The following is a 26,836-nucleotide window of genomic DNA, read 5'->3' on the forward strand; positions in this document are numbered from 1 at the left end:
AATATTTCATCCCCTTTCTCCCAAAATATTTCATCCCCTTTATCCCAAAATATTTCATCCCCTTTATCCCAAAATATTTCACCCCTTTATCCCAAAATATTTCATCCCCTTTATCACAAAATATTTCATCCCCTTTATCCCAAAATATTTCATCCCCTTTATCCCAAAATATTTCATCCCCTTTATCCCAAAATATTTCACCCCCTTTATCCCAAAATATTTCACCCCCTTTATCCCAAAATATTTCATCCCCTTTATCCCAAAACATTTCCCTCCCAATATCCCAAAATATTTCACCCCTTTATCCCAAAATATTTCATCCCCTTTATCCCAAAATATTTCACCCCCTTTATCCCAAAATATTTCATCCCCTTTCTCCCAAAATATTTCACCCCCTTATCCCAAAATATTTCACCGCTTTATCCCAAAATATTTCACCCCTTTATCCCAAAATATTTAATCCCCTTTATCACAAAATATTTCATCCCCTTTAGCCCAAAGTATTTCACCCCTTTACCCCAAAATATTTCACCCCTTTATCCCAAAATATTTCACCCCTGTTTCCCAAAACATTTCACCCTCCTTACCGCCAGTGGATTCTGCATTCCTACAAACTCAAGTATTTCCCTGACAGTTTCAATAGGGTCTGGTTTACGTTACAGAGTCCCTGGCACATGCACCCGGTGCCTGGGATTGCTTTCATGTATATTATTATCAATAATTATTATTACAAAGCTCCAGCCTGCACTTATTTTATTACTTTAAAAAAATAAAGAATTGCTCTCTAGAAACCATCGACCAACCCGACTGACCCAGAGCTGATGATCGCTCACCTGCTATTGGTCCCTGTGCCTCCCTCTGTCTCACATTCAACTGCCACCTACACACCTCTAATCTCACTTTATTGCAGCCTTGTTCTGAGCTGAAGTCTTGGATCTTTTCATCGAAATACATTAGGTTCCTGATTCACTTTTCCTTTCATCATTCCCAAATCCCAAAATCTGCTCTATCTTTGTAAACTCTTAAAATAATTCACAGTGACCCTACATTGTGTTGGGTGTCCCAGGATTTTGCTGGGTGCCCCCGGATTGTGCTGGGTGTCCCTGGATTGTGCTGGGTGCCCCCGGATTGTGCTGGGTGACCCCGGGTTGTGCTGGGTGACCCCGGATTGTGCTGGGTGTCCCCGGATTGTGCTGGGTGACCCTGGGTTGTGCTGGGTGACCCCGGGTTGTGCTGGGTGACCCCAGATTGTGCTGGGTGTCCCCGGGTTGTGCTGGGTGACCCCAGATTGTGCTGGGTGTCCCCGGATTGTGCTGGGTGACCCCGGGTTGTTCTGGGTGCCCCCGGGTTGTGCTGGGTGACCCCAGATTGTGCTGGGTGACACTGGATTGTGCTGGGTGACACTGGATTGTGCTGGGTGTCTCTGGATTCTGCTGAGTGACCCCGGATTGTGATGGTTGCCCCCGGATTGTGCTGGGTGACCCCGGATTATGCTGGGTGTCCCAGATTGTGCTGGGTGTCCCAGATTGTGCTGGGTGTCTCTGGATTGTGCTAGGTGACCCTGGATTGTGCTGGGTGTCCCAGATTGTGCTGGGTGACCCCGGGTTCTGCTGGGTGTCCCGGATTGTGCTGGGTGTCTCTGGAATGTGCTGGGTGACACTGGATTGTGCTGGGTGACCCTGGATTGTGCTGGGTGACACTGGATTGTGCGGGGTGACCCCGGGATTGTGCTGGGTGACCCCGGATTGTGCTGTGTGACCCTGGATTGTGCTGCATGACCCCGGATTGTGCTGGGTGACTCTGGGTTGTGCTGGGTGACACTGGATTGTGCGGGGTGACCCCAGATTGTGCTGGGTGACACTGGATTGTGCTGGGTGACCCCGGATTATGCTGGGTGACCCTGGATTGTGCTGGCTGACCCTGGATTGTGCGAGGTGACACCGGATTGTGCGGGGTGACCCCGGATTGTGCTGGGTGACACTGGATTGTGCTGGGTGACACTGGATTGTGCTGGGTGACCCCGGATTGTGCTGCGTGACCCCGGATTGTGCTGGGTGACACTGGATTGTGCTGGTGAACCTGCTGGGTGACCCCGGGTTGTGTTGGGTGACACTGGATTGTGCTGGTGAACCTGCTGGGTGACCGCGGGTTGTGTTGGGTGACACTGGATTGTGCTGGTGAACCTGCTGGGTGACCCCGGGTTGTGCTGGGTGACACTGGATTGTGCTGGTGAACCTGCTGGGTGACCCCGGGTTGTGCTGGGTGACACTGGGTTGTGCTGGTGAACCTGCTGGGTGACCCCGGGTTGTGCTGGGTGACACTGGATTGTGCTGGTGAACCTGCTGGGTGACCCCGGGTTGTGCTGGGTGACACTGGATTGTGCTGGTGAACCTGCTGGGTGACCCCGGGTTGTGCTGGGTGACACTGGATTGTGCTGGTGATCCTGCTGGGTGACCCCGGGTTGTGCTGGGTGACACTGGATTGTGCTGGTGAACCTGCTGGGTGACCCCGGGTTGTGCTGGGTGACACTGGATTGTGCTGGTGAACCTGCTGGGTGACCCCGGGTTGTGCTGGGTGACACTGGATTGTGCTGGTGAACCTGCTGGGTGACCCCGGGTTGTGCTGGGTGACACTGGATTGTGCTGGTGAACCTGCTGGGTGACCCCGGGTTGTGCTGGGTGACACTGGATTGTGCTGGTGAACCTGCTGGGTGACCCCGGGTTGTGCTGGGTGACACTGGATTGTGCTGGTGAACCTGCTGGGTGACCGCGGGTTGTGCTGGGTGACACTGGATTGTGCTGGTGAACCTGCTGGGTGACCCCGGGTTGTGCTGGGTGACACTGGATTGTGCTGGTGAACCTGCTGGGTGGCCCCGGGTTGTGCTGGGTGACACTGGATTGTGCTGGTGAACCTGCTGGGTGACCGCCCGGGTTGTGCTGGGTGACACTGGATTGTGCTGGTGAACCTGCTGGGTGACCCCGGGTTGTGCTGGGTGACCCCGGGTTGTGCTGCGTTCCAAATCTTGTTGAAGTGCTGCTCCTTTAAATCACCCTGGGCCCGGCTCCGCCCCGGACTTTGACTGTTTCAGTTTCCGAGAGAAGTGAACAGTTCGAACCCCGAGTGTTTCTCGGGCACATTTCCTGAGCGCCGGCACTCGGTCCGCTTCTCTCCCCCCTCCAGTCCTCCTGTCCCGGGTTAACATGATCTCCCAGTCCCTTCTGTGCCTGCTCCTGACTCTGAGCTCCGCAGCGCTGGCCGAGATCGGGATCCTCAAGGTGGGTGTTTATTTAATTGTATATAACAGGGAGAGGCAGCCAGACTCTGCCAGAGACAGACAGACAGAGAACGAGTGACAGACAGAGAGAGGGAGAGGGAGACGGAGACACAGAGGGAGAGACAGAGAGAGAGAGAGAATAGTGGAAAGAAAGAGCGAGAATAAATTAGAGAGGGACGGAATCAGAGAGTTAAAGAATTGGGGAGATTGGGAGGGAATAGTGGAGAGAGACAGGGAACTGGAGAGAAACGTTTTAAAGAAACAGATGAGAAAGAGAGAGAAAGGAGACACACACCGAATCAGAGAGAGGAATATAAAGTTTTCCTCGGGAGGTTAGATGGGTGATGGGCGGAGTCCTGTTGTTTTTAGGTTAAGGACGATCTATGGAAGATTTTCAAAATTATTATGAAATAATTTGAGGAGAAATAATAAGAGATTTGTTCCCACTGACTGGGGAATCTGTAACAAGGGGCACAGACTGAAGGATCTCACTGGGAGGGAGAAGTGAGATGAAATCTTGTCACACAGAAGATATTAGACCAGGGAATGTTTTACCACAAGGGGCTATGGAGGGAGAGACTGACATCATTTAACGGAGAATTGGATAAGCGTACCCACAGTGTACCTTGTCCAGTACAAGTATCTAAACAGGAAGAGAGTAGCAAAAGTAAGCGTTGGTCCCTTAAAGGCTGAGACAGGAGAAATTATTATGGGGAATAAGGAAATGGCAGAAACGTTAAACAAATATTTTGTATCTGTCTTCACAGTAGAAGACACAAAAAGCACACCAAAAATAGTGGGGAACCAAGGGGCTAATGAGAGTGAGGAACTTAAAGTAATTAATATAAGCAGAGAAAAAGTATTTGAGAAACTAATGGGACCAAAAGTCAACAAATCCCCTGGACCTGATGGGCTACATCCTAGGGTTCTAAAAGAGGAGGCTGCGGAGATAGTGGATGCATTGGTTGTGATCTTCCAAAATTCCTAAGATTCTAGAACGGTCCCAGTGGATTGGAAGGAAGCAATAGTAACACCACTATACAAGAAAGGAGGGAGAGAGAAAACAGGGAACTCCAGGCCAGTTAGCCTGACATCAGTCGTCGGGAAAATGCTGGAATCCATTATTAAGGAAGTGGTATCGGGGCACTTAGAAAATCATAACATGATTAGGCAGAGTCAACATGGTTTTATGAAAGGGAAATCGTGTTTGACACATTTATTAGAGTTTTTGAGGATGTAACTAGCAGGGTAGATAAAGGGGAATCAGTGGATGTAGTATATTTGGATTTCCAAAAAGCATTCAATAAGGTGCCACATAAAAGGTTATTACACAAGATAAGGGCTCATGGGGTTGGGGTAATATATTAGCATGATGAATAGGGGATTGATTAACAGACAGAAAACAGAGAGTAGGGATAAACAGGTCATTTTCAGGTTGGCAGGTTGTAACTAGTGGGGTGCTGCAAGGATCAGTGCTGGGGCCTCAGCTATTTACAATCTATATTAATGACTTAGATGAAGGGACCGACTGTAATGTGTCCAAGTTTGTTGATGATACAAAGTTAGATGGGAAAGTAAGCTGTGAGGAGAACACAAAAGAGCCCGCAAAGGGATATAGACCGGTTAAGTGAGTGGGCAATAAGATGGCAGATGGAGAATAATGTGGGGAAATGTGAGGTTATTCACTTTGGTAGGAAGAATAGAAAAACAGAATATATTTTAAATGGTGAGAAACTATTAAAAGTTGGTGTTCAGAGAGATTTGGGTGTCCTCGTACAGGAAACACAGAGAGTTAGCGTGCAGGGACAGCAAGCAATTAGTAAAGCAAATGGCATGTTGGCCTTTATTGCAAGGGGGTTGGAGTATAAGAGTAAGGAAGTCGTGCTACAATTGTACAGGGCCTTGGTGAGACCACACCTGGAGTACTGGGCACAGTTTTGGTCTCATTATCTGAGGAAGGATAAACTTTCCTTAGAGGCGGTGCAACAAAGGCTCACTAGATTGATTCCTGGGATGAGAGGGCTGTCCTGGGATGAGTTGGCTGTCCTATGAGGAGAGATTGAGTAGATTGGGTTTATACTCTGGAGTTTAGAAGAATGAGAGGCGATCTCATTGAAACATACAAGATTCTGAGGGGGATTGACAGGGTAGATGCTGCGAGGTTGTTTCCCCTGGCTGGAGTGTCTAGAACTAGGGGGCATAGTCTCAGGATAAGGGGCCGGCCTTTTAAGACAGATGAGGAGGAATTTCTTCACTCAGAGGGTTGTGAAACTTTGGAATTCTCTGCCCGAATGGGCTGTGGATGCTGAGTCGTTGAGTATATTCAAGGCTGAGATAGATTGATTTTTGGACTCTAGGAGAATCAAGGGATATGGGGATTGGGCGGGAAAGTGGAGTTGAGGTCAAAGATCAGCCATGATCTTATTGAATGGCGGAGCAGGCTCGAAGGTGCCCTATTGACCCTGAGGAAGAGGGCACATGAGGAAGGGCATGAAAACAGAATATTTGAAGAACCTTTTAAGGAGGGTACCGACACAGGACTGGAATTTCAATATGCAAATTCTGGCTGTTACATTACATGCGCTTTGCAATTATTCATTTGTGGTTTGAATTCAGAGCGGGGTCAGTGACCTTTGGTAAAAGAATCACCATACAGTTTACACTGGTGGTTCAAGCGGACCAGGGCAGACCAGGAGGTGTCAAAACTCTGTTCCCACAGACTTGCTGTGTTAGTTAATCTCTCAACCAGGGCAGTGGTTAGAAGGGTAAAAGCGTCCTGGGTTCCTGTTCCGCACCCTTAACCAGTGACTCCTTGCTGGAAGAGTGCACAGATTTTGGCTGAGGACCAGGATTGGGCTTGATGTGATGCCCCCACTGTTGAATATCCCGCTAACAGTCTCTGTAACTTGCCCAAGGTACTGGGGGCAACCAGACCCCATGGGTTTGTACCCCAGTGAGAGTCAGCACCTTCAGGAGAGGAGGGGACCTGAACCCCAGTGAGAGTCAGCACCTTCAGGAGAGGAGGGGACCTGAACCCCAGTGAGAGTCAGCACCTTCAGGAGAGGAGGGGACCTGAACCCCAGTGAGAGTCAGCACCTTCGGGAGAGGAGGGGACCTGAACCCCAGTGAGAGTCAGCACCTTCAGGAGAGGAGGGGACCTGAACCCCAGTGAGAGTCAGCACCTTCAGGAGAGGAGGGGAGCTGAACCCCAGTGAGAGTCAGCACCTTCAGGAGAGAAGGGGACCTGAACCCTAGTGAGAGTCGGCACCTTCAGGAGAGGAGGGGAGCTGAACCCTAGTGAGAGTTGGCACCTTCAGGAGAGGAGGGGACCTGAACCCCAGTGAGAGTCAGCACCTTCAGGAGAGGAGGGGACCTGAACCCCAGTGAGAGTCAGCACCTTCAGGAGAGGAGGGGAGCTGAACCCCAGTGAGAGTCAGCACCTTCAGGAGAGGAGGGGACCTGAACCCCAGTGAGAGTCCGCACCTTCAGGAGAGGAGGGGACCTGAGCCCCAGTGAGAGTCAGCACCTTCAGGAGAGGAGGGGACCTGAACCCCAGTGAGAGTCAGCACCTTCAGGAGAGGAGGGGAGCTGAACCCCAGTGAGAGTCAGCACCTTCAGGAGAGGAGGGGACCTGAACCCCAGTGAGAGTCAGCACCTTCAGGAGAGGAGGGGACCTGAACCCCAGTGAGAGTCAGCACCTTCAGGAGAGGAGGGGAGCTGAACCCCAGTGAGAGTCAGCACCTTCAGGAGAGGAGGGGACCTGAACCCCAGTGAGAGTCCGCACCTTCAGGAGAGGAGGGGACCTGAGCCCCAGTGAGAGTCAGCACCTTCAGGAGAGGAGGGGACCTGAACCCCAGTGAGAGTCAGCACCTTCAGGAGAGGAGGGGAGCTGAACCCCAGTGAGAGTCAGCACCTTCAGGAGAGGAGGGGACCTGAACCCCAGTGAGAGTCAGCACCTTCAGGAGAGGAGGGGACCTGAACCCCAGTGAGAGTCCGCACCTTCAGGAGAGGAGGGGACCTGAGCCCCAGTGAGAGTCAGCACCTTCAGGAGAGGAGGGGACCTGAACCCCAGTGAGAATCAGCACCTTCAGGAGAGGAAATATCGGCGGGGGGTGTGTTGGGTGTTGGGGGAGTGGGGTGGGGTGGGGTGGGGGCTGTGCAGCAGTGTGACATTGGTGAAGGGATAGTTTATCCCAGGCCCCTGCTCATTGAAAGTTGCAGATTTTCTGATGAAATTTTGTTTGTGGAATTTGTTGCTGAAAGAGACAATGTGACACAAGCCTGGCCTGCCATCGGGGATCTGTGGTCAGAAACCTCATGTTGCCTAATATCAGCATGGCACCAGAGGAGGTTCATGGGCGGGGGGAGGGAGGGTGGCAGCGCGGGCAAAGAGATGAGGCAGAAACCCTCAGCATCACTGGGACCTGATGGTTCTGTACTGAGTTAGCCAATCTCAACTTGCATGGCAGTAAGGCTGCTGCATTTACCCTCAGTGCCCTCGTCAGCCAGGTTTCCCAGTGACTCCTACTGGAAAGTGAGTCAGACTCGGCCACAATACCCTTCATGGTTGAATAGCCGATTACCCCTCACTGTTTGGGCTCACTCATGAAGAACGGCAGGTACTGAGGGTGAGGTGCTGGAGCATAACCAGTGCCTGTGGAACTCTTATCCCGGTGCCCAGTGCCCCAGAGCACTGTTTTGCAGTGAGATGGATCCCTCCACCATCCTCATCTGTCCCCTGGGGGCTGTTGAGCGAGGCATTTTGGTTCGGAATCAAAGTGACTGGCAATCGTGTCAGCAGGACCTGGGTTAGTGGGGGATGCATTCAACTTGTGATCAGAATTGTGTGGAACATTGTGAGCAGCTCCTTGGAATTGGTTTTGGGAGGCAGTTTCCTGACCACAATTAACACCCGTGTGACCCCCCCACCCCCGAATGCTTTGCTTGTTCAACATTCGGCAACAGAGACGGATGGTGTTGCATGCAGGAAGGAAATCGATGCGCCACTCCTGTGTGTTTGACGTTTGATGTGTGAAATCTTGGTTTCTGGTTTCTCTCGTGTTCTGACATGCCATGGGAGAGGAACCTGTGGGACCCACAGCCTCTCACACACTCTGTGTCTTTACTCTCTCTGTTTTCAAGGAAAATCTACATTTCCTGTTTACAAGTGCTGGAATTTTTACAAAGTTGGATGTTTTGCCGTGACCTATCAGCCCATGTATATATTTCTCAATGACCCTCCTTCGCTTTCAGACTCTCACATATTAGCACCCAGGTCTCTGCTAACACAGTCCCATAACTAGCCAGAGGGAGGTGCCCAAGAGCAATGCTGCAGGTCACATGCTCCATTTTGCCTTTCTCCTCCCTCCTGACGACCAAGACATTTTCCCAGCACACGTTGGTAATCATTGGTGAGCTCCAGGCCCGCCATCAGCCCATTGACCTGAACCCCAGTGAGAGTCAGCACCTTCAGGAGAGGAGGGGACCTGAACCCCAGTGAGAGTCAGCACCTTCAGGAGAGGAGGGGAGCTGAACCCCAGTGAGAGTCAGCACCTTCAGGAGAGGAGGGGAGCTGAACCCCAGTGAGAGTCAGCACCTTCAGGAGAGGAGGGGACCTGAACCCCAGTGAGAGTCAGCACCTTCAGGAGAGGAGGGGACCTGAACCCCAGTGAGAGTCAGCGCCTTCAGGAGAGGAGGGGACCCAAACCCCAGTGAGAGTCAGCACCTTCAGGAGAGATGGGGGACCTGAACCCCAGTGAGAGTCAGCACCTTCAGGAGAGGAGGGGACCTGAACCCCAGTGAGAGTCAGCACCTTCAGGAGAGGAGGGGACCTGAACCCCAGTGAGAGTCAGCACCTTCAGGAGAGGAGGGGGGCTGAACCCCAGTGAGAGTCAGCACCTTCAGGAGAGGAGGGGACCTGAACCCCAGTGAGAGTCAGCACCTTCAGGAGAGGAGGGGACCTGAACCCCAGTGAGAGTCAGCACCTTCAGGAGAGGAGGGAACCTGAACCCCAGTGAGAGTCAGCACCTTCAGGAGAGGAGGGGACCTGAACCCCAGTGAGAGTCAGCGCCTTCAGGAGAGGAGGGGACCTGAACCCCAGTGAGAGTCAGCACCTTCAGGAGAGGAGGGGACCTGAACCCCAGTGAGAGTCAGCACCTTCAGGAGAGGAGGGGACCTGAACCCCAGTGAGAGTCAGCACCTTCAGGAGAGGAGGGGACCTGAACCCCAGTGAGAGTCAGCACCTTCAGGAGAGGAGGGAACCTGAACCCCAGTGAGAGTCAGCACCTTCAGGAGAGGAGGGGACCTGAACCCCAGTGAGAGTCAGCACCTTCAGGAGAGGAGAAGGGGAGAATGGTGGCTATTGAGAGATGGTGACTGTATTCTATAGCGACTGGGCCAGGCTGATGTAACTTTTAGTACAGGAAATGGCCTAGATGTTACAACACAGGAAATTAACTGAATAATCTGGGGCCAGTCAATTCAATTCAATTCAAATCGCTTTATTGGCATGACAAGTTACATCTTATGTTGCCAAAGCATCGAAAAACATTCATGTTTGTACACAAAAATACAGATCTATCCATACAGTGTATAAACAGATATATCCCTGAGTGTATAAATATACTTTCATATAATTTATATATGCTCTTTTCTTATATTTAGTGGTTGTCCCTCTGTTTATGGCAAGCTGTAGCATAGTGTGACGCGAGTGTTACACAATTTCTCTCTTCCCCTAGTAGGTATGGGAGTTTTTGGTCGTCATTTAAATTTCTGAATTCCGGGCATATCTTTGTGAATTTTGGGTAGAAATTCTCCCTTATGCCCTGATATTTTCTACAAGCTGTGAGGAAGTGCATCTCTGTCTCCACCACTCCCTGACTGCAGTGAGAGCATATCGTCCTCTCTCTCCCCGTCTCTCTCTCTCTCTCCCCCAGTCTCTCTACTCTTTCTCTCTCTCCCATCTCTCTCTCTCTCCCCCCAGTCTCTCTCTCTCCTTCCCTCTCTGTCTGTGTCTGTCTCTCTCTCCTTCCCTCTCTCTGTCTCTTGCTCCTTCCCTCTCTCTCTCTCTCCTTCCCTCTCTCTCTCTCTCGCTCTCTCTCCTTCCCTCTCCAAATGGGGTGATACCGAATTTCTAGCCCTCTCCCTCTCTCTCCCCCCAATCTCTCTCTCTCCCCGTCTCTTTATCTCTCTCTCTGTCTCCCAGTTTCTCCAATTATTCCAATTCCAATTAAAATGCTTTATTGGCATGAAAGTTTACAGAGAACCATATTGCCAAAGCTTACATAGCAAAAAGGTACAGTTTTCCAACATTCTGTAGGTGTCAATCGATTTGACATTTGTTGGGTACATACAATATTACTTTTAAACAATATTAATTTTAAACAGTCTTTGTACTTCATTTGGTACGTTCAATATTAATTTTAAACAGTCTTAATTTTAAACAGTCCTCAGGTTGTGACATGTTGTTACATATTTGGCCCCTTCTCTCTCTCTGTCTCCCAGTCTCTCTATCTCTTCCCCCAGTCTCTCTCTCCCCCAGTTTCTCTCTCTCTCTCTCCCTGTCTCTCTCTCTCTCCCCCTCAGTCACTCTCTCCCCCTCAGTCGCTCTCTCTCACCCCTCAGTCACTCTCTCTCTCCCCCCTCAGTCTCTCTCTCTCCCCCCTCAGTCTCTCTCTCTCTCTCACCCCAGTCTCTCCCTCTCTCTCTCTCCCCGTCTCTCTCTCTCTCTCACCCCTCAGTCGCTCTCTCTCTCCCCCTCAGTCTCTCTCTCTCTCTCTCCCCAGTCTCTCTCCCCCCAGTCTCTCTACTCTCTCTCTCTCTCTCCCCGTCTCTCTCTCCCCCAGTCTCTCTCTCTCCCCCTCAGTCTCTCTCTCTCTCTCCCCCAGTCTCTCTCCCCAGTCTCTCTCCTCTCTCTCCTCCCAGTCTCTCTACTCTCTCTCTCTCTCTCTCTCCCTCCCGTCTCTCTCTCTCTCCCAGTCTCTCTCTCCCTTTCTCTCTCCCAGTCTCTCTCTCTCTCCCCCCAATCTCTCTCTCTCCCCCTCAGTCTCTCTCTCTATCTCCCCATTCTCTCTCTCTCTCCCCGTCTCTCTCTCCCTTCCCCTGTCTCTCTCTCTCTCTCTCTCTCTCCCCAGTCTCTCTCTCTCTCTCTCTCTCCCGTCTCTCTCCCCCAGTCTCTCTCTCTCCCCCAGTCTCTCTCTCTCTCTTTCTCTCTCCCCAGTCTCTCTCTCTCTCCTCCCCCAGTCTCTATCTCTCCCCCCCAGTCTCTCTCTCTCTTTCTCCCCCCAGTCTCTCTCTCTCTCTCCCCCCCAGTCTCTCTCTCTCTCTCCCCCAGTCTCTCTCTCTCTCCCCAGTCTCTCTCCCTCTCTCCCCCCAGTCTCTCTACTCTTTCTCTCTCTCCCGTCTCTCTCTCTCCTTCCCTCTCTGTCTCTGTCTGTCTCTCTCTCCTTCCCTCTCTCTCTCTCTCCTTCCCTCTCTCTCTGTCTCTCTCTCCTTCCCTCTCTCTCTCTCTCTCTCTCTCACTCTCCTTCCCTTTCTCTGTCTCTCTCTCCTTCCCTCTCCAAATGGGGTGATACCGAATTTCTAGCCCTCACCCTCTCTCTCCCCCCAATCTCTCTCTCTCCCCGTCTCTTTATCTCTCTCTGTCTCCCAGTCTCTCTCTCTCTGTCTCCCAGTCTCTCTATCTCTTCTCCCAGTCTCTCTCTCTCTCTCTCTCTCCCCCAGTTTCTCTCTCTCTCCCCCCTCAGTCACTCTCTCTCCCCCCTCAGTCTCTTGCTCTCTCTCTTCCCATCTCTCTGTCTGTCCCTCTCTGTTTTCCTCTCTCTCTCTCTCTCTTCCCACATCTCTCTCCCTCGCTGTCTCTCCCTTTATATCTCTGTGTGTGTGTCTCTCTCTGTCTGACTCTTTTTCTCTCGCTGTCTGTCTCCGTTCCCATATCTTTATATCTCTTTGTCTCTCTCTCTATGTATGTCTGTCGCTCTCTCTCTGTCTCACTCCCTTCCCATCTCAATTAAGTCATTCAATTAACACATGGCTGAATCTGTACCTCCACTCCATTTGCCTGCCTTTGCTCTATACCCCTCCACACCCTTACCCAACTAGCTTGTAGTGATTTGTGTACCTGGAAAAGCCAAATATTTTTGCTCCACCAGAGTTCCGAGTTTCTCCCCATTAAGAAAATATTCCAAATTGTTTTTCTAGGATCCAAAGTGGATGACCTAACACCTCCCCACATTGAACTCCATCTGCCATAGTTTTTCCCACTGACTTAATCTCTCTGTACCTTTGGACCGTCCTTATCCCGTCCACATCATTTACCATGCCTCCTAATTTAGTGTCATCTGCAAACTTTGATATATAACTCGCTATTCCTTCATCCAAGTCATTAAAAAATATGGTAGAAAGCTACCCTGTGTCTGTGTTTATGCGGGATTACCCGTCCTGTGTCTGTGTTTAGACAGGATTACCCGTCCTGTGTCTGTGTTTAGACAGGATTACCCGTCCTGTGTCTGTGTTTAGACAGGATTACCCGTCCTGTGTCTGTGTTTAGACAGGATTACCCGTCCTGTGTCTGTGTTTAGACAGGATAACCCGTCCTGTGTCTGTGTTTAGACAGGATTACCCGTCCTGTGTCTGTGTTTAGACAGGATTACCCGTCCTGTGTCTGTGTTTAGACAGGATTACCCGTCCTGTGTCTGTGTTTAGACAGGATTACCCGTCCTGTGTCTGTGTTTAGACAGGATTACCCGTCCTGTGTCTGTGTTTAGACAGGATTACCCATCCTGTGTCTGTGTTTAGACAGGATAACCCGTCCTGTGTCTGTGTTTAGACAGGATTACCCGTCCTGTGTCTGTGTTTAGACAGGATTACCCGTCCTGTGTCTGTGTTTAGACAGGATTACCCGTCCTGTGTCTGTGTTTAGGCAGGATTACCCGTCCTGTGTCTGTGTTTAGAAGGATTACCCGTCCTGTGTCTGTGTTTAGACAGGATTACCCGTCCTGTGTCTGTGTTTAGAAGGATTACCCGTCCTGTGTCTGTGTTTAGACAGGATTACCCGTCCTGTGTCTGTGTTTAGACAGGATTACCCGTCCTGTGTCTGTGTTTAGAAGGATTACCCGTCCTGTGTCTGTGTTTAGACAGGATTACCCGTCCTGTGTCTGTGTTTAGACAGGATTACCCGTCCTGTGTCTGTGTTTAGAAGGATTACCCGTCCTGTGTCTGTGTTTAGACAGGATTACCCGTCCTGTGTCTGTGTTTCGACAGGATTACCCGTCCTGTGTCTGTGTTTAGACAGGATTACCCGTCCTGTGTCTGTGTTTAGACAGGATTACCCGTCCTGTGTCTGTGTTTATGTGGGATTACCCGTCCTGTGTCTGTGTTTAGACAGGATTACCCGTCCTGTGTCTGTGTTTATGCGGGATTACCCGTCCTGTGTCTGTGTTTAGACAGGATTACTCATCCTGTGTCTGTGTTTAGACAGGATTACCCATCCTGTGTCTGTGTTTAGACAGGATTACCCGTCCTGTGTCTGTGTTTATGCGGGATTACCCATCCTGTGTCTGTGTTTAGACAGGATTACCCGTCCTGTGTCTGTGTTTATGCGGGATTACCCGTCCTGTGTCTGTGTTTAGGCAGGATTACCCATCCTGTGTCTATGTTTAGACAGGATTACCCGTCCTGTGTCTGTGTTTATGCGGGATTACCCGTCCTGTGTCTGTGTTTAGGCAGGATTACCCATCCTGTGTCTATGTTTAGACAGGATTACCCGTCCTGTGTCTGTGTTTAGACAGGATTACCCGTCCTGTGTCTGTGATTGTACAGGATTACCCACCATGTGTCTGTGTTTATACAGGATTCCTCGTCGACCTGCCTGAACAGAACCGCAGAATACTTCGATGACAGAATAAATATGTGCTGCAGCAAATGTCCACCAGGTAATTCTCTTCCCTTCACAGTGTTCTGTCTCTCTCACAAACACAAACTCTATCTCTCTCAAACACAGAATCTGTACCTCTCACTCTCTCAATCTCATTCACGCAATTTACGCATTTCACAATTTCTCTCTGATTCACTCACCTTCACTCCTCCTGACTTGTACCGGGGTTTAAGGCCTAGAAATTCAGTTGGGCGCGCCAGCCGTTAGCGCCTTAGGAGGAGTCGATCTCGAGCGCTAGGCGCTTAGCGCCCGGGCGCAGCGCGATCTGCGCCTCGCCCCAACTTCAGTACACATTTAGCGCCGGCGCAAAGTCTTAGCGCGCGCCCTGCTGCGCGCGCAGATCATGACGTCATTTACTAGTGCAACGCCCTTTGTGCGCCCCGAACCGGAACTTCACTCGCGCCGGGCCATTGTGCGCCGGGCGGCCCTAACGACTGTGAAGTGGAACGGTACACAGCCGAGGCGGGCCGCGGGGAGCGCTAATTAAAGGGCACTTACCCTGCACTATAAAGGCCAGCCATTTTGCAGCATTCACTCTTGTGCAACGGTTTTTTGGAGAGAGACCAAGGAAGAGAGCTTACTGGTTTGGACCAACACTAGGACAGGTATTTTTGGCTCAGGCCAGAGCTTAGCAATTATCTTTGCCTTCATTGAGAGCTCAGTGTTTGCCAGCATATAATGGGGGCTGCATTGGGTGCCAACGCTGACTTTCAGCCTTATGCCAGAAGGGCTTACAGACGCCGTGAGAGAGTGGCAGCCCTGGCTAGACGCAGAGGGGGCAACAGGCGTCGCCAACTGAGGCCTTACCCACCCAGGGTATACCGCCAGCAGTCCTCCTATCTGACCATGTCTGCCGCGATGTGTGTAAGGAGGCTGCGATTCAGAAGGGAGGTGGTTGCAGACATCTGCCAGCTGCTTCAGAGAGATCTGCAGCCACAGCTGATGCGCAGGACGTCTCTGTCGGTGGCAGTGAAGGTGACGGTGGCTCTCAACTTCTATGCCACCGGCTCCTTCCAATCCGCTGCTGGGGACACCGCTAACATCTCCCAGTTTGCCGTGCATTGCTGCATCCGCCAGGTGACCGAAGCCCTTTTCAGAAGGAGACATCAATTCATCTCCTTCCCCATGACCCTGGACAAGCAGCAGCAGCGTGCAGTGGGATTTGCAAGAATAGCGGGCTTCCCCATGGTGCAGGGCGCCATTGACTGCACGCATGTGGCTTTGCAGGCACCTCTGGAGCATGCCGAGGATTACCGCAACCGGAAGGGCTACCATTCCCTCAACGTACAGCTGGTGTGTGACCACAGGCAGCGCATCCTAGCTGTCAATGCCCGCTTTCCAGGCAGCAGCCACGATGCCTTTATCCTGCGACAGACAACTGTGGCTGACATGTTCCAGGCACAGCCTCCCCCAAGAGGATGGCTTATCGGGGACAAAGGCTATCCTTTGTGTACCTGGCTCATGACTCCGCTCCGCGCGCCCACGACCCCTGCTGAAGAGGCATACAACGAGAGCCATCAAGCGACTAGGAACATCATAGAACAAACAATCGGCGTCCTCAAGCAATGGTTCCGCTGTCTCGATCGCTCCGGGGGAGCCCTCCAGTATTCGCAGGAGCGAGTCTCCCAATTTGTCGTCGTTTGCTGCATGCTGCACAACCTGGCTATCCGCAGGACTCAGGCACTGCCACCTCACGTTGGACCCCCACCTCAGGAGGAGGAGCAGGAGGAGCATGAGGAGGAGGAGGACGAGGAGTACCAGCCCAGGAGGGAGGCACAAGGTCCAAGGGCCGCCCGTCGGCGGCTTATTGAACGTCACTTCTAGGCCCCCTGTCAGGGAATGGCTTGTGCCAATGAAAGAACATGATTGCAGCCGCTCCGCAAGCCCTCAGCCGGTTAAGCCAACAAACACTTCAAAGATCAAACATGGACAATGTTAATAAATAAAATGTTTTATTGTACAAACTCAGGGCCCTTCCCACATGAAAACCAAAACCAGATGAAACACCCAAAAAACACTCAAACACATTACTCGCTCCCACAACCTGGAGAGGATTAACAAAACAGTGCAACTAAAATGGCCGTCATCCTCGGCCTTCGTAAAAAACAAACATCACATCCTCGGCCTTCAAAAAACAAACATCCAGTTCTCGGCCTCAAAAAACAAACACAACTGGCCACACATTCGACTTTTTGGCCCACTAGGGCGATGCCTTGGCCATCTTTGTGTGGCCCCTGCCCGCCCTGCTGCTCCTCCTCAAAGTAAGGCCATTGGCTGCTGCAAGGCTGGGGGCAGGCTCCAGAGGGGCACATGTCGTGACGGCAGATGCCCTTGGGGGTCGGCCTAGTCGAGGGATGGCCGTCGAGCAGGCGGCTGTTGAATGCTGCAGCTGTGGCTGGCCAGCATCAGTCGCTGCAGCAGCTCCTGGCAGCTCCACTGGGGGAGTGGCAGTGGCGGCTGGAGGAATGGGGGCAAGCTGGCGGATGGCAGGCGCTCGCTGGTCGCCTGAGACACTGGCACTCGCCCGGGCCAGCACTGCAGCATGCGCATCAATCTGCCGAGGGACAGACCGCTGTGCTGCTGCAGCGCGCCGGGTGCCCTGGCGATGCCTGGCTGACACAGCGAGTGTGGCAGCAGTGAGTGCCCGTGTTGACCTGTTCAGTGACCTCATCAGAGCACCCAGTGACTGCACGGCACCACTGATCAGCTGCCCACTCGTTGCCTGAGCTGCCCCGAATGCCGCCCGACTCGCTGCCTGCTCTGCCCCGAATTCCGCCAAACTGATGGCCTGTGAGGCCCCGACGTCGGTGACACTCCGAGAGAGGGACTCGATGGCCTCAGGCAACCATGCCACTACCCCCATGAGCTCCGTGTGCCGGCGCTCCGAGTCCGCGGACAAGTCCTCGAGGCGTTCCATCTCCTCGGCGAAGACCATCTCCGGACTGGAGGCCGGACTCTCCCTCTGGGGAGAAGGCCGCCGAGCTGGCTGACCCTTCCTGCGTTGCTGGACGCCGCTGGGCCCAGCAATTGGACTCCCCTCCGACCCTTCCCCCCTCTGGGGAGAAGGCCGCCGAGCTGGCACCCCCCTCCCGCATTTCTGCAGGCCGCAGGTCCCATGAGCTCCCCTCCCCTCCGACACTTCCGCCCCGCTCCCCTCCAGGGACGACGTGTCCCCTACATTCGCATGGGTTGCCACGGCTGAGGGTTCCCCTGATGGGCCGCCTTCCTCTTGCTCCACCTCCTCCTCCTCTTCTGAGGGGCTGTCACTGGCTACTTCAGGGACCTCCTCCTCACCATCTGAAAGCAGGAAGGCACAAGAGTAGCTTTAGAGTGAGGAGAGGGCGTCAGCAAGGGATGCATGAGTGGTGGCATTCAGCGCATTGGTCGGACAGTGGCAAAGGATGTAGATCTGATGCGCAAGTGGGACGAGAGAGGTCCAAACGTTGGTGCCCAGAACAGGGTCGGCATCTCCACATGCAACGGGGCCAATCACCCGGCCACCCATGATGCGCTCCACGCGATGTTGCAGCTCGGTGAGCGGCTGGATCTGGGGTCGGCCTCCCCCGGTCGCAGTCCGGCTCTTCCTATTATTGGCCAGCTTGGCCTGCAAGAGAAAGAACGGCCTCTAAGTGTGTAGCCCTGATCTTGTGTGCACTGCCTCCCATGGTGGAATAGCCTGGCCAGTGTGTCGCCCTGATCTTGTGTGCACTGCCTCCCATGGTGGAATAGCCTGGCCAGTGTGTCGCCCTGATCTTGTGTGCACTGCCTCCCACGGTGGAATAGCCTGGCCAGTGTGTCGCCCTGATCTTGTGTGCACTGCCTCCCATGGTGGAATAGCTTGGCCAGTGTGTTAAGTGCAGAATGTGCAATTGATGTTCATGCCTGTCCCATAGCTGCTGGATGAGGCCTGGCCATTAGGGCTTTCAGGTCCCTTTGCCCATAATGTGAGGTGCACATGCAAGGATGAGGAGGTCACTGGAAAGGGTACTCACCCTGACAATCCGCGTGAGGTCATTAAACTTTTTGCGGCATTGGACACCGGTCCTGGGGACCTCGCTGTTGGCTGACACCTTGCTGGCGACATGCCTCCAGGCTCTCCGGTAGGCGCGGACCGGCGCCTTCCTGCCATTGTCCGGGTACAAAATATGGCGCCTCTTCTCCACACCACCAACCAGCACACTCAGATCACGCTCTGAGAAGCGCTGCGCTCGTTCACGGGCCTTCTGCATGGCTTCAGGCGCTATTTGGGTCCAGCAGCAGTGTTCAGGCCTAGCTGGAGGGCTCCACTATCCAGGGCGTAGCAGCAGACCAAGTCGACCCTTCCCCCTTAAGAGCTGGCCGGCGCCAGGGTGTCTGCTGTCAATCACGAGATGGCCGCACCTGCGCTGCGCCCGGCCTCGGCGCTCTCGCTCAGCACCTCCGGCTTAGCGCCTAAAGAGAGGCGTCCAGCGCCAGTTTTAGCGCTCGAGCAAACTCTTAGGGCGAAGCTAATGAATATCGGAGAAGTGGCCTCGATTTGGCGGCGGGCGCAAACTTTAGCGGCCGCCCGACTTTACCGCCCCAAAAGTGGCTACAATGAATTTCTAGGCCTAAATGTTTAAATTATGAGGACAGATTGTATAAACTTACCTTGTATTTGTTTGAGTTGAGAAGTTTGAGGGGTGAACTACTTGTGTTTAAAATGATTGCAGGATTCAATAGGATAGTACAGAGAAACTATTTTCTCTGGTGGGCAAGTTAAAAGAAGGGGACATGGTCTTAAAATCAGAGCTGGAGTGAAATCGGGAGGAAACCTTTTCACACTAAGGGTAGTATACATTTAGAGCTTTCTCCTTCTAAAGGCTGTGGAAGTTGGGGATCAATTGGTGCTTTCAGGACTGAGATCAATAGATTTTTGTTGGGTAAAGGGTTTGCAGCAAAGGCGGGGAAATGGAGTTAAGGTACGGATCAGCCATGATCTCATTGAATTGCGGAACAGCCTCGAGAGGCTGAATGTCCTACTCCTGTTCCCGTGCTCCCTCCACCTCTTTCACTGCCTCTCTTTCTGCCTCTCCGTCTGCCTCTCTCTGTCTGTCAGTCTGCTTCTTTCTCCCTGTCTCTCTCGCTCTCTCTCTCTCGCTCTCTCTCTCCCTGTCCAATTCCAATTCCAATTCCAATTCAAATGCTTTATTGGCATGAAAGTTTACAGAGAACCATATTGCCAAAGCTTACATAGCAAAAAGGTACAGTTTTCCAACATTCTGTAGGTGTCAATCGATTTGACATTTGTTGGGTACATACAATATTACTTTTAACAATATTAATTTTAAACAGTCTTACTTTTAAACAGTCCTCAGGTTGTGACATGTTGTTACATATTTGGCCCCAAGGTATGGTCTGTCTCCTTCTCCCAGGACTAATCTCAATTTTGACAGGTCATCCAATTCCTTGAAATCTGGGGTTGTTTGGCTTAGCTTGTTGAATAATATGTTTCTTGATGTGTTGAATTTTTCGCATTTTAGGAGGAAATGCATTTCTGTTTCAACCTCGCCGGCCAGACATTGATCGCATATTCTATTCTCTCTAGGCTGCCAGGATTTCTTGTATCTGCCTTTTTCAATTTCCAGTTGGTGGTCGCTTAGTCTGTACCTGGTGAGGGTCTGTCTCTGTTTTGTGTCTCTGATGGTCGTGAGGTAGTCTGCCAGTTTATAATCTCTTTTTAGGGCCCGGTAACATTCTAATCTGCTTTGGCTTTCGGTTATTTTGTTCCAATGTTCCAGGTAGGTTTCTTTGCATTGTTTAATGATTTGGTTCACTCGGATTGGTGTTTGGACGGCTGTGTTGGTCTGGGGCTGGTCAGGGTCCGGCTGAGTACTTAGTTTCAGTAGCAGCTGACTCAGGGGACTCTTTTCTGGGTTTAGCTCTTGGGTCTGAAAGGCTTTGAAATGAAGGGTGTCTGGGGAGCTAGATTTGAGGTGATTTAGGAAGTTTAGTGCTCGTTTTTGGATGTTTATTATCAGTGGGTATCTGCCTAGTTCGGCTCTGCATGCATTTGTTGGCGTTTTTCTTTGGGTGCGAAGGATGCTTCGGCAGAATTCTGCATGTAGGGCTTCTATTGTGTGTTTTTCCCATTTAGTGTAGCTTTGGTGATTTAGCGGGCCCCATACTTCACTACCGTACAGTGCAATGGGCAGGATTATGCTGTCAAATATTTTGAGCCAGATTTTGATTGGGATTTGGATGTTGTAGAATTTTCTTTTTATTGCATATAGGGCTCTTCGGGCTTTTTCTTTTAGTGCATTCACTGCTATGCTGAAGCTCCCTGATGCTGTAATAGTTAGACCAAGGTAGGTGTAGCTCATAGTGTGTCCTATAGCGGTATCACTGAGGGTAAATTGGTATTTGTTTTCCTGACATCTGGGCCTTTTTTGAAAAATCATGATGTTGGTTTTCTTTAGATTTACTGTTAGAGCCCAATTTTGGCAGTATTTGTCGAGTAGGTCTAGTTGTTGCTGTAATCCCTGTTCTGTGGGAGACAGCAGAACCAGGTCGTCCGCATAGAACAGGGATTTCACTTCTCCATCAAGGAGACGGAGACCTGGTGACTCGCTTTGCTCCAGCATGTCTGCTAATTCATTTATGTATATGTTGAACAGGGTCGGGCTCAAATTGCAGCCCTGTCGGACGCCTCTTCTCTGGGTGAAGAAATCGGTGCGTTTGTCTCCAATTTTGACCCCGCATTTGTTTTTCAGATACATTGATTTAATAAGGTCATAGACTTTGCCCCCTATTCCACACTGAAGAAGTTTATAATAGAGCCCTTCGTGCCATATAGAGTCAAAGGCTTTCTTGAAGTCGATGAAACAGGCGAATATTTTCCCATTTTTTGTTTGGTGTATATGTTTTTCAATGAGGGTGTGAAGGGTATAGATATGGTCGGCGGTGCGGTGTTTTGGAAGAAAGCCTATTTGGTTTTTTCTGAGGATATTATGTTTGTTAAGAAAATCAAGTAATCTACTGTTTAGAATACTGCAGAATAACTTCCCTAGACAACTGTTGACACAGATGCCGCGGTAGTTATTTGGGTCTGATTTGTTTCCGCTTTTATATATGGGGGAGATTAGTCCTTGGCACCAGATATCGGGAAAACAGCCTGAACGTAATATGATGTTGAATAATTTGAGTACCGCACCCTGCATCTCCATATTGCTGAACTTGAGCATTTCATTTTTGATGTTGTCTGGGCCACAGGCTTCTCTCTCTGTCTCTCTCTCTCTCTGTCATTCTCTCCCTGTCTCTCTCTCCCTGTCTCTCTCTCCCTGTCTTTCTCTCTCTCCCTCCCCCTGCATCTGTCTCTCTCGCCCTGTCTCTCTCTCCATCTCTCTCTCCCTCTCCCTCTCTCTGTCTCTCTCTGTGTATCTCTCTCTCTGTCGCTCTCGCTCCCTGTCTCTCTCTCTCTCTCCCTGTCTCTCTCTCTCCCTGTCTCTCTCTCTCCCTGTCTCACTCTCTCTCCCTGTCTCTCTCTCTCTCTCTGTCTCTCTCTCTCTCCCTGTCTCTCTCTCTCTCTCCCTGTATCTCTCTCTCTCCCTGTCTCTCTCTCTCCCTGTCTCTCTCTCTCTCCCTGTCTCTCTCTCTCCCTGTCTCTCTCTCTCCCTGTCTCTCTCTCTCTCCCTGTCTCTCTCTCTCTCCCTGTCCCTCTCTCTCTCTCTCCATGCCTCTCTCCATGTCTCTCGCTCTCTCTCCTTGTCTCTCTCTCTCCCTGTCTCTCTATCCCTCTCTCTCTGTCTCTCTCTCCCTGTCTCTCTCTCTCCCTCTCTCTGCCTCTCACCCCCCTCTCTCTCTGCCTCTCACCCCCTCTCTCTCTCCCCCTCTCTCTCTCCCCCTGTCTCTCTCTCTCCGTGTCTCTCTCTCCCTGTCACTCTCTCTCTGTCTCTCTCTCTCTCTGTTTCTCCCTCTCTCTGTCTCTCTCTCTGTCTCTCTCTCTCTCTCTGTCTGTCTCTCTCTCTGTCTCTCTCTCTGTCTCTCTCTCTGTCTCTCTCTCTCTCTGTCTCTGTCTCACTCTCCCTGTCTCTCTCTCTCTCTGTGTCATTCTCTCTCTGTCTCTCTCTCTCCCTGTCTCTCTCTCTCTCCCTGTCTCTCTCTCCCTGTCTCTCTCTCCCTGTCTCTCTCTCTCCCTGTCTCTCTCTCCCTGTCTCTCTCTCTCTCCCTGTCTCTCTCTCTCTATCTCTGTCTCTCTCTGTCTCTCTATCTCTGTCTCTCTATCTCTGTCTCTCTATCTCTGTCTCTATCTCTGTCTCTCTCTCTCTCTGACTCTCTCCCTCTCTCCCTCTCTTGTCTCTCGCCCTCTCTCCCTCTCTCTCTCTCTCCCTCTCTCTCTCTCCCTCTCTCTCTCTCTCCCTGTCTCTCTCTCTCTCCCTCTCTCTCTGTCTCACTCTTTCTCTGTCTCTCTCTCTGTCTCTCTCTCTGTCTCTCTCTCTCTGTCTGTCTCTCTCTGTCTCTCTCTCTCTCTCTCTCTCTCTCTCTGTCTGTCTCTCTCTGTCTCTCTCTCTCTCTCTCTCTCTCTCTGTCTCACTCTCTCCTGCCTGCCTATCTTTCTGTCTCTCTCTGTGTCTCTTTCTCTCTGTGTCTCTTTCTCTCTGTGTCTCTTTCAATTTCAATTCAATTTCAATTCAAATGCTTTATTGGCATGAAAGTTTACAGGGAACCATATTGCCAAAGCTTACATAACAAAAAGTACAGTTTTCCAACATTCTGTAGGTGTCAAACAATTTTGACCTTCGTTGGGTACATACAATATTAATTTAAACAATATTAATTTAAACAGTCGTTGAACATCGTTGGGTACATTCAGTATTAATTTTAAACAGTCCTCAGGTTGTGACATGTTGTTACATATTTGGCACCAAGGTATGGTCTGTCTCCTTCTCCCAGGACTAATCTTAATTTTGACAGGTCATCCAATTCTTTGAAATCTGGGGTTGTTTGGCTGAGCTTGTCAAATAATATGTTTCTTGTTGTGTTGAATTTTTCGCATTTTAGGAGGAAATGCATCTCTGTCTCAACCTCGCCGGCCAGACATTGATCACATATTCTATTCTCTCTAGGCTGCCAGGATTTCTTGTATCTTCCTTTTTCAATTGCCAGTTGGTGGTCGCTTAGTCTGTACCTGGTGAGGGTCTGTCTCTGTTTTGTGTCTCTGATGGTCGAGAGATAGTCTGCCAGTTTATATTCTCTTTTTAGGGCCCGGTAACATTCTAATCTGCTTTGGCTTTTGGTTATTTTGTTCCAATGTTCCAGGTAGGTTTCTTTGCATTGTTTAATGATTTGGTTCACTCGGATTGGTGTTTGGACGGCAGTGTTGGTCTGGGACTGGTCAGGGTCCGGCTGAGTAGGAGTACTTAGTTTCAGTAGCAGCTGACTCAGGGGACTCTTTTCTGGGTTTAGTTCTTGGGTCTGGAAGGCTTTAAAATGAAGGGTGTCTGGGGAGCTAGATTTGAGGTGATTTAGGAAGTTTAGTGCTCGTTTTTGGATGTTTATTATCAGTGGGTATCTGCCTAGCTCGGCTCTGCATGCATTTGTTGGTGTTTTCCTTTAGGTGCGAAGAATGCTTCGGCAAAATTCTGCATGTAGGGCTTCTATTGTGTGTTTTTCCCATTTAGTGTAGCTATGGTGATTGAGCGGGCCCCATACTTCACTGCCGTACAGCGCAATGGGCAGGATTATGCTGTCAAATATTTTGAGCCAGATTTTGATTGGGATTTGGATGTTGTAGAATTTTCTTTTTATTGCATATAGGGCTCTTCGGGCTTTTTCTTTTAGTGCATTCACTGCTATGCTGAAGCTCCCTGATGCTGTAATGGTTAGACCAAGGTAAGTGTAGCTCATAGTGTGTCCTATGATGGTATCACTGAGAGAAAACTGGTATTTGTTTTCCTGACACCTGGGCCTTTTTTGAAAAATCATGATGTTGGTTTTCTTTAGATTTACTGTTAGGGCCCAATTTTGGCAGTATTTGTCGAGTAGGTCTAATTGTTGCTGTAATCCCTGTTCTGTGGGAGACAGCAGAACCAGGTCGTCCGCATAGAACAGGGATTTCACTTCTCCATCCAGGAGACAGAGACCCGGTGACTCGCTTTGCTCCAGCATGTCTGCTAATTCATTTATGTATATGTTGAACAGGGTCGGGCTCAAATTGCAGCCCTGCTGGATGCCTCTTCTCTGGGTGAAGAAACTGGTGCGTTTGTCTCCAATTTTGACACCGCATTTATTTTTCAGATACATCGATTTAATAAGGTCATAGACTTTGCCCCCTATTCCACACTGAAGAAGTTTATAATAGAGCCCTTCGTGCCAGATAGAGTCAAAGGCTTTCTTGAAGTCAATGAAACAAGCGAATATTTTCCCATTTTTTGTTTGGTGTATATGTTTTTCAATGAGAGTGTGAAGGGTATAGATATGGTCGGTGGTGCAGTGTTTTGGAAGAAAGCCTATTTGATTTTTTCTAAGGATATTATGTGTCTCTCTCTGTCTCTCTCTTTCTGTCTCTCTCTCTGCTTCTGTCTCACTGTCTCTGCCTATCTCTCTCTGTCTCTGTCTCTCTCCCTCGCTCTCTCAATTCAATTCAATTCAATTCAAATTGCTTTATTGGCATGACAAGATACATCTTATGTTGCCAAAGCACAGAAAAACATGTATGGTTGAACACATAAACGCAGATCTAGACATACAGTGTATAGACAAATATACCCATGTATACATAAATATACACACATATAATATACACATAATCTTTTCTTAGATTTAATGCTCACTGGTTGTCCCTCTGCTTATGGCAAGCTGTAACATAGTTTGCCGCTAAAGTTACGCATTTTCTCTGTTCCCCTAATAGATATGGGAGTTTTTGGTGGTCATTCAAATTTTTGAATTCAGGGCATATTTTTATGAATTTTGGGTAGAAGTTCCCCCTTATGTCCTGATAGCTTCCACAAGTTGTAAAGAAGTGCATCTCTGTCTCCACCACTCCCTGACTGCAGTGAGAGCATATCCTGTCCTCTCTGGGCAGCCAGGTCTGCCTGTGTCTGCCTTTTTCGATGGCCAGGCTATGCTCACTAAGTCTGTACATTGTCAAGGTTTTTCTCAGTTTGCTATCTTTTACCATGGTCAGGTATTCAGCCATGGTGTATTGTCTGTTTAGGGCCAAATAGCAATCAAGTTTGTTTTGGGTTTTTGTCGTTTCTGTCCAATAGGTCAAATATTTTTCTTTTTGTTTAGTAATAATTGTGTTAGGTCGAATTCTCTGTGCTAGGATGTCACTGTCCTGGGGCTGATTATTATTAGTAGTGTTAGTAGTTACTTTACTGAGTCCCAGGACTAGTTGACTGAGGGGACTCTTCTCTATGATCATCTCTTGGCATTTCAGGGCTTTGTAATGATAGCAGTGGGGGTTGCTCATTTTTAGGTGTTTCCAAAATTTGATGGCTCTTTTTTGGATATTAATTAGTAGTGGATATTGGCCTAGTTCTGCCCTGCATGCATTGTTTGCGGTTTTCCTCTGAGTCCGGAGGATACTTTTACAGAATTCTGCATGTAGGATCTCAATTGGATGTTTGTCCCATTTTGCAAATTCTTGTTGTGTTAGCAGACCCCACACCTCACTGCCATAAAGTGCAATTGGTTCAATTACTGATTAAAATTTTTTGAGCCAAATGCCAATTGGAATTTCTATTTGGATTGACTTTTTAATGGCATAGAAAGCCCTTTTTGCTTTCTCTTTCAGTTCATTCACAGCCAAATGAAAATTTCCCGTAGAACTGATTTTTAAGCCTAAGTATGTGTAATTTGTAGTTTGTTCAATTTTAGTTGCTCCTAATGTGAAGTTTATTCTGGGTCCCTGATGTCTGGATCTTTGCTGGAACACAAGAACTTTGGTTTTTTGGGGGTTTATTGTCAGGGCCCAGGTCTGACAGAACGACTCTAGCAGATCCAGGTTCTGCTGTAGACCCTCCTCAGTTGGTGAGAGCAGAACCAGGTCATCTGCATAGAGGAGGAATTTAACCTTGGAGTTATATAGGGCGAGGCCAGGTGCTGTAGATTGTTCAAGTAGTTTTGCCAATTCATTTATATAAATATTAAAGAGTGTTGGTGAGATAGACGAGCCCTGCGCCACGCCACACCCCTGTGAGAAATATTTTGTTTGTTTGTCTCCAATTTTAACTGCACATTTATTGTTTGTATACATTGATTTAATTACATCATATGTTTTTCCACCTACACCACCTTCAATAAGTTTTAAGAATAGACCATCATGCCAAATAGAATCGAAAGCCTTCTGGAAATCTATAAAGCAGGCAAAAATTTTGCTTTTGTTTTGGTGAACATGTTTGTCAATTAGGGTGTGTAGGGTGAAAATATGATCTGATGTTCTATAATTTGGTAAGAATCCAATTTGGCTTTTACTCAAGACATTGTGCTCCTTAAGGAAGTTTATAAGTCTTTGGTTTATGATACTACAGAATACCTTCCCCAGATTACTGTTCACACAGATGCCTCAATAGTTATTTGGGTCAACTTTGTCTCCACTTTTGTATGTGGGCGTTATGAGTCCTTTGTTCCAGATATCAGGGAAGTAACCGACACTCAGAACCAAGTTG

At 49.8% G+C, this 26,836-nt stretch overlaps 1 protein-coding gene across 1 annotated transcript in view; it reads left to right on the forward strand.

Annotated features, from left to right (window-relative positions):
• Positions 1-3,090: 3,090 nt before the first annotated feature.
• Positions 3,091-26,836, forward strand: part of LOC147100666 (uncharacterized) — a 46,712-nt gene continuing 22,966 nt past the window's right edge. Inside the window, exons 1-2 of the mRNA XM_085967158.1 lie at positions 3,091-3,275; positions 14,124-14,205. Coding sequence (XP_085823284.1) covers positions 3,201-3,275; positions 14,124-14,205 — 157 coding nt within the window. The 5' untranslated portion in view covers positions 3,091-3,200. The remainder of the gene's footprint in view (positions 3,276-14,123; positions 14,206-26,836) is intronic.

This window comes from Somniosus microcephalus, chromosome 25, assembly GCF_052327205.1.
Source record: "Somniosus microcephalus isolate GS21.2 chromosome 25, FLI_Smic_1.0, whole genome shotgun sequence".
NCBI classification, from domain to species: Eukaryota; Metazoa; Chordata; class Chondrichthyes; order Squaliformes; family Somniosidae; genus Somniosus; species Somniosus microcephalus.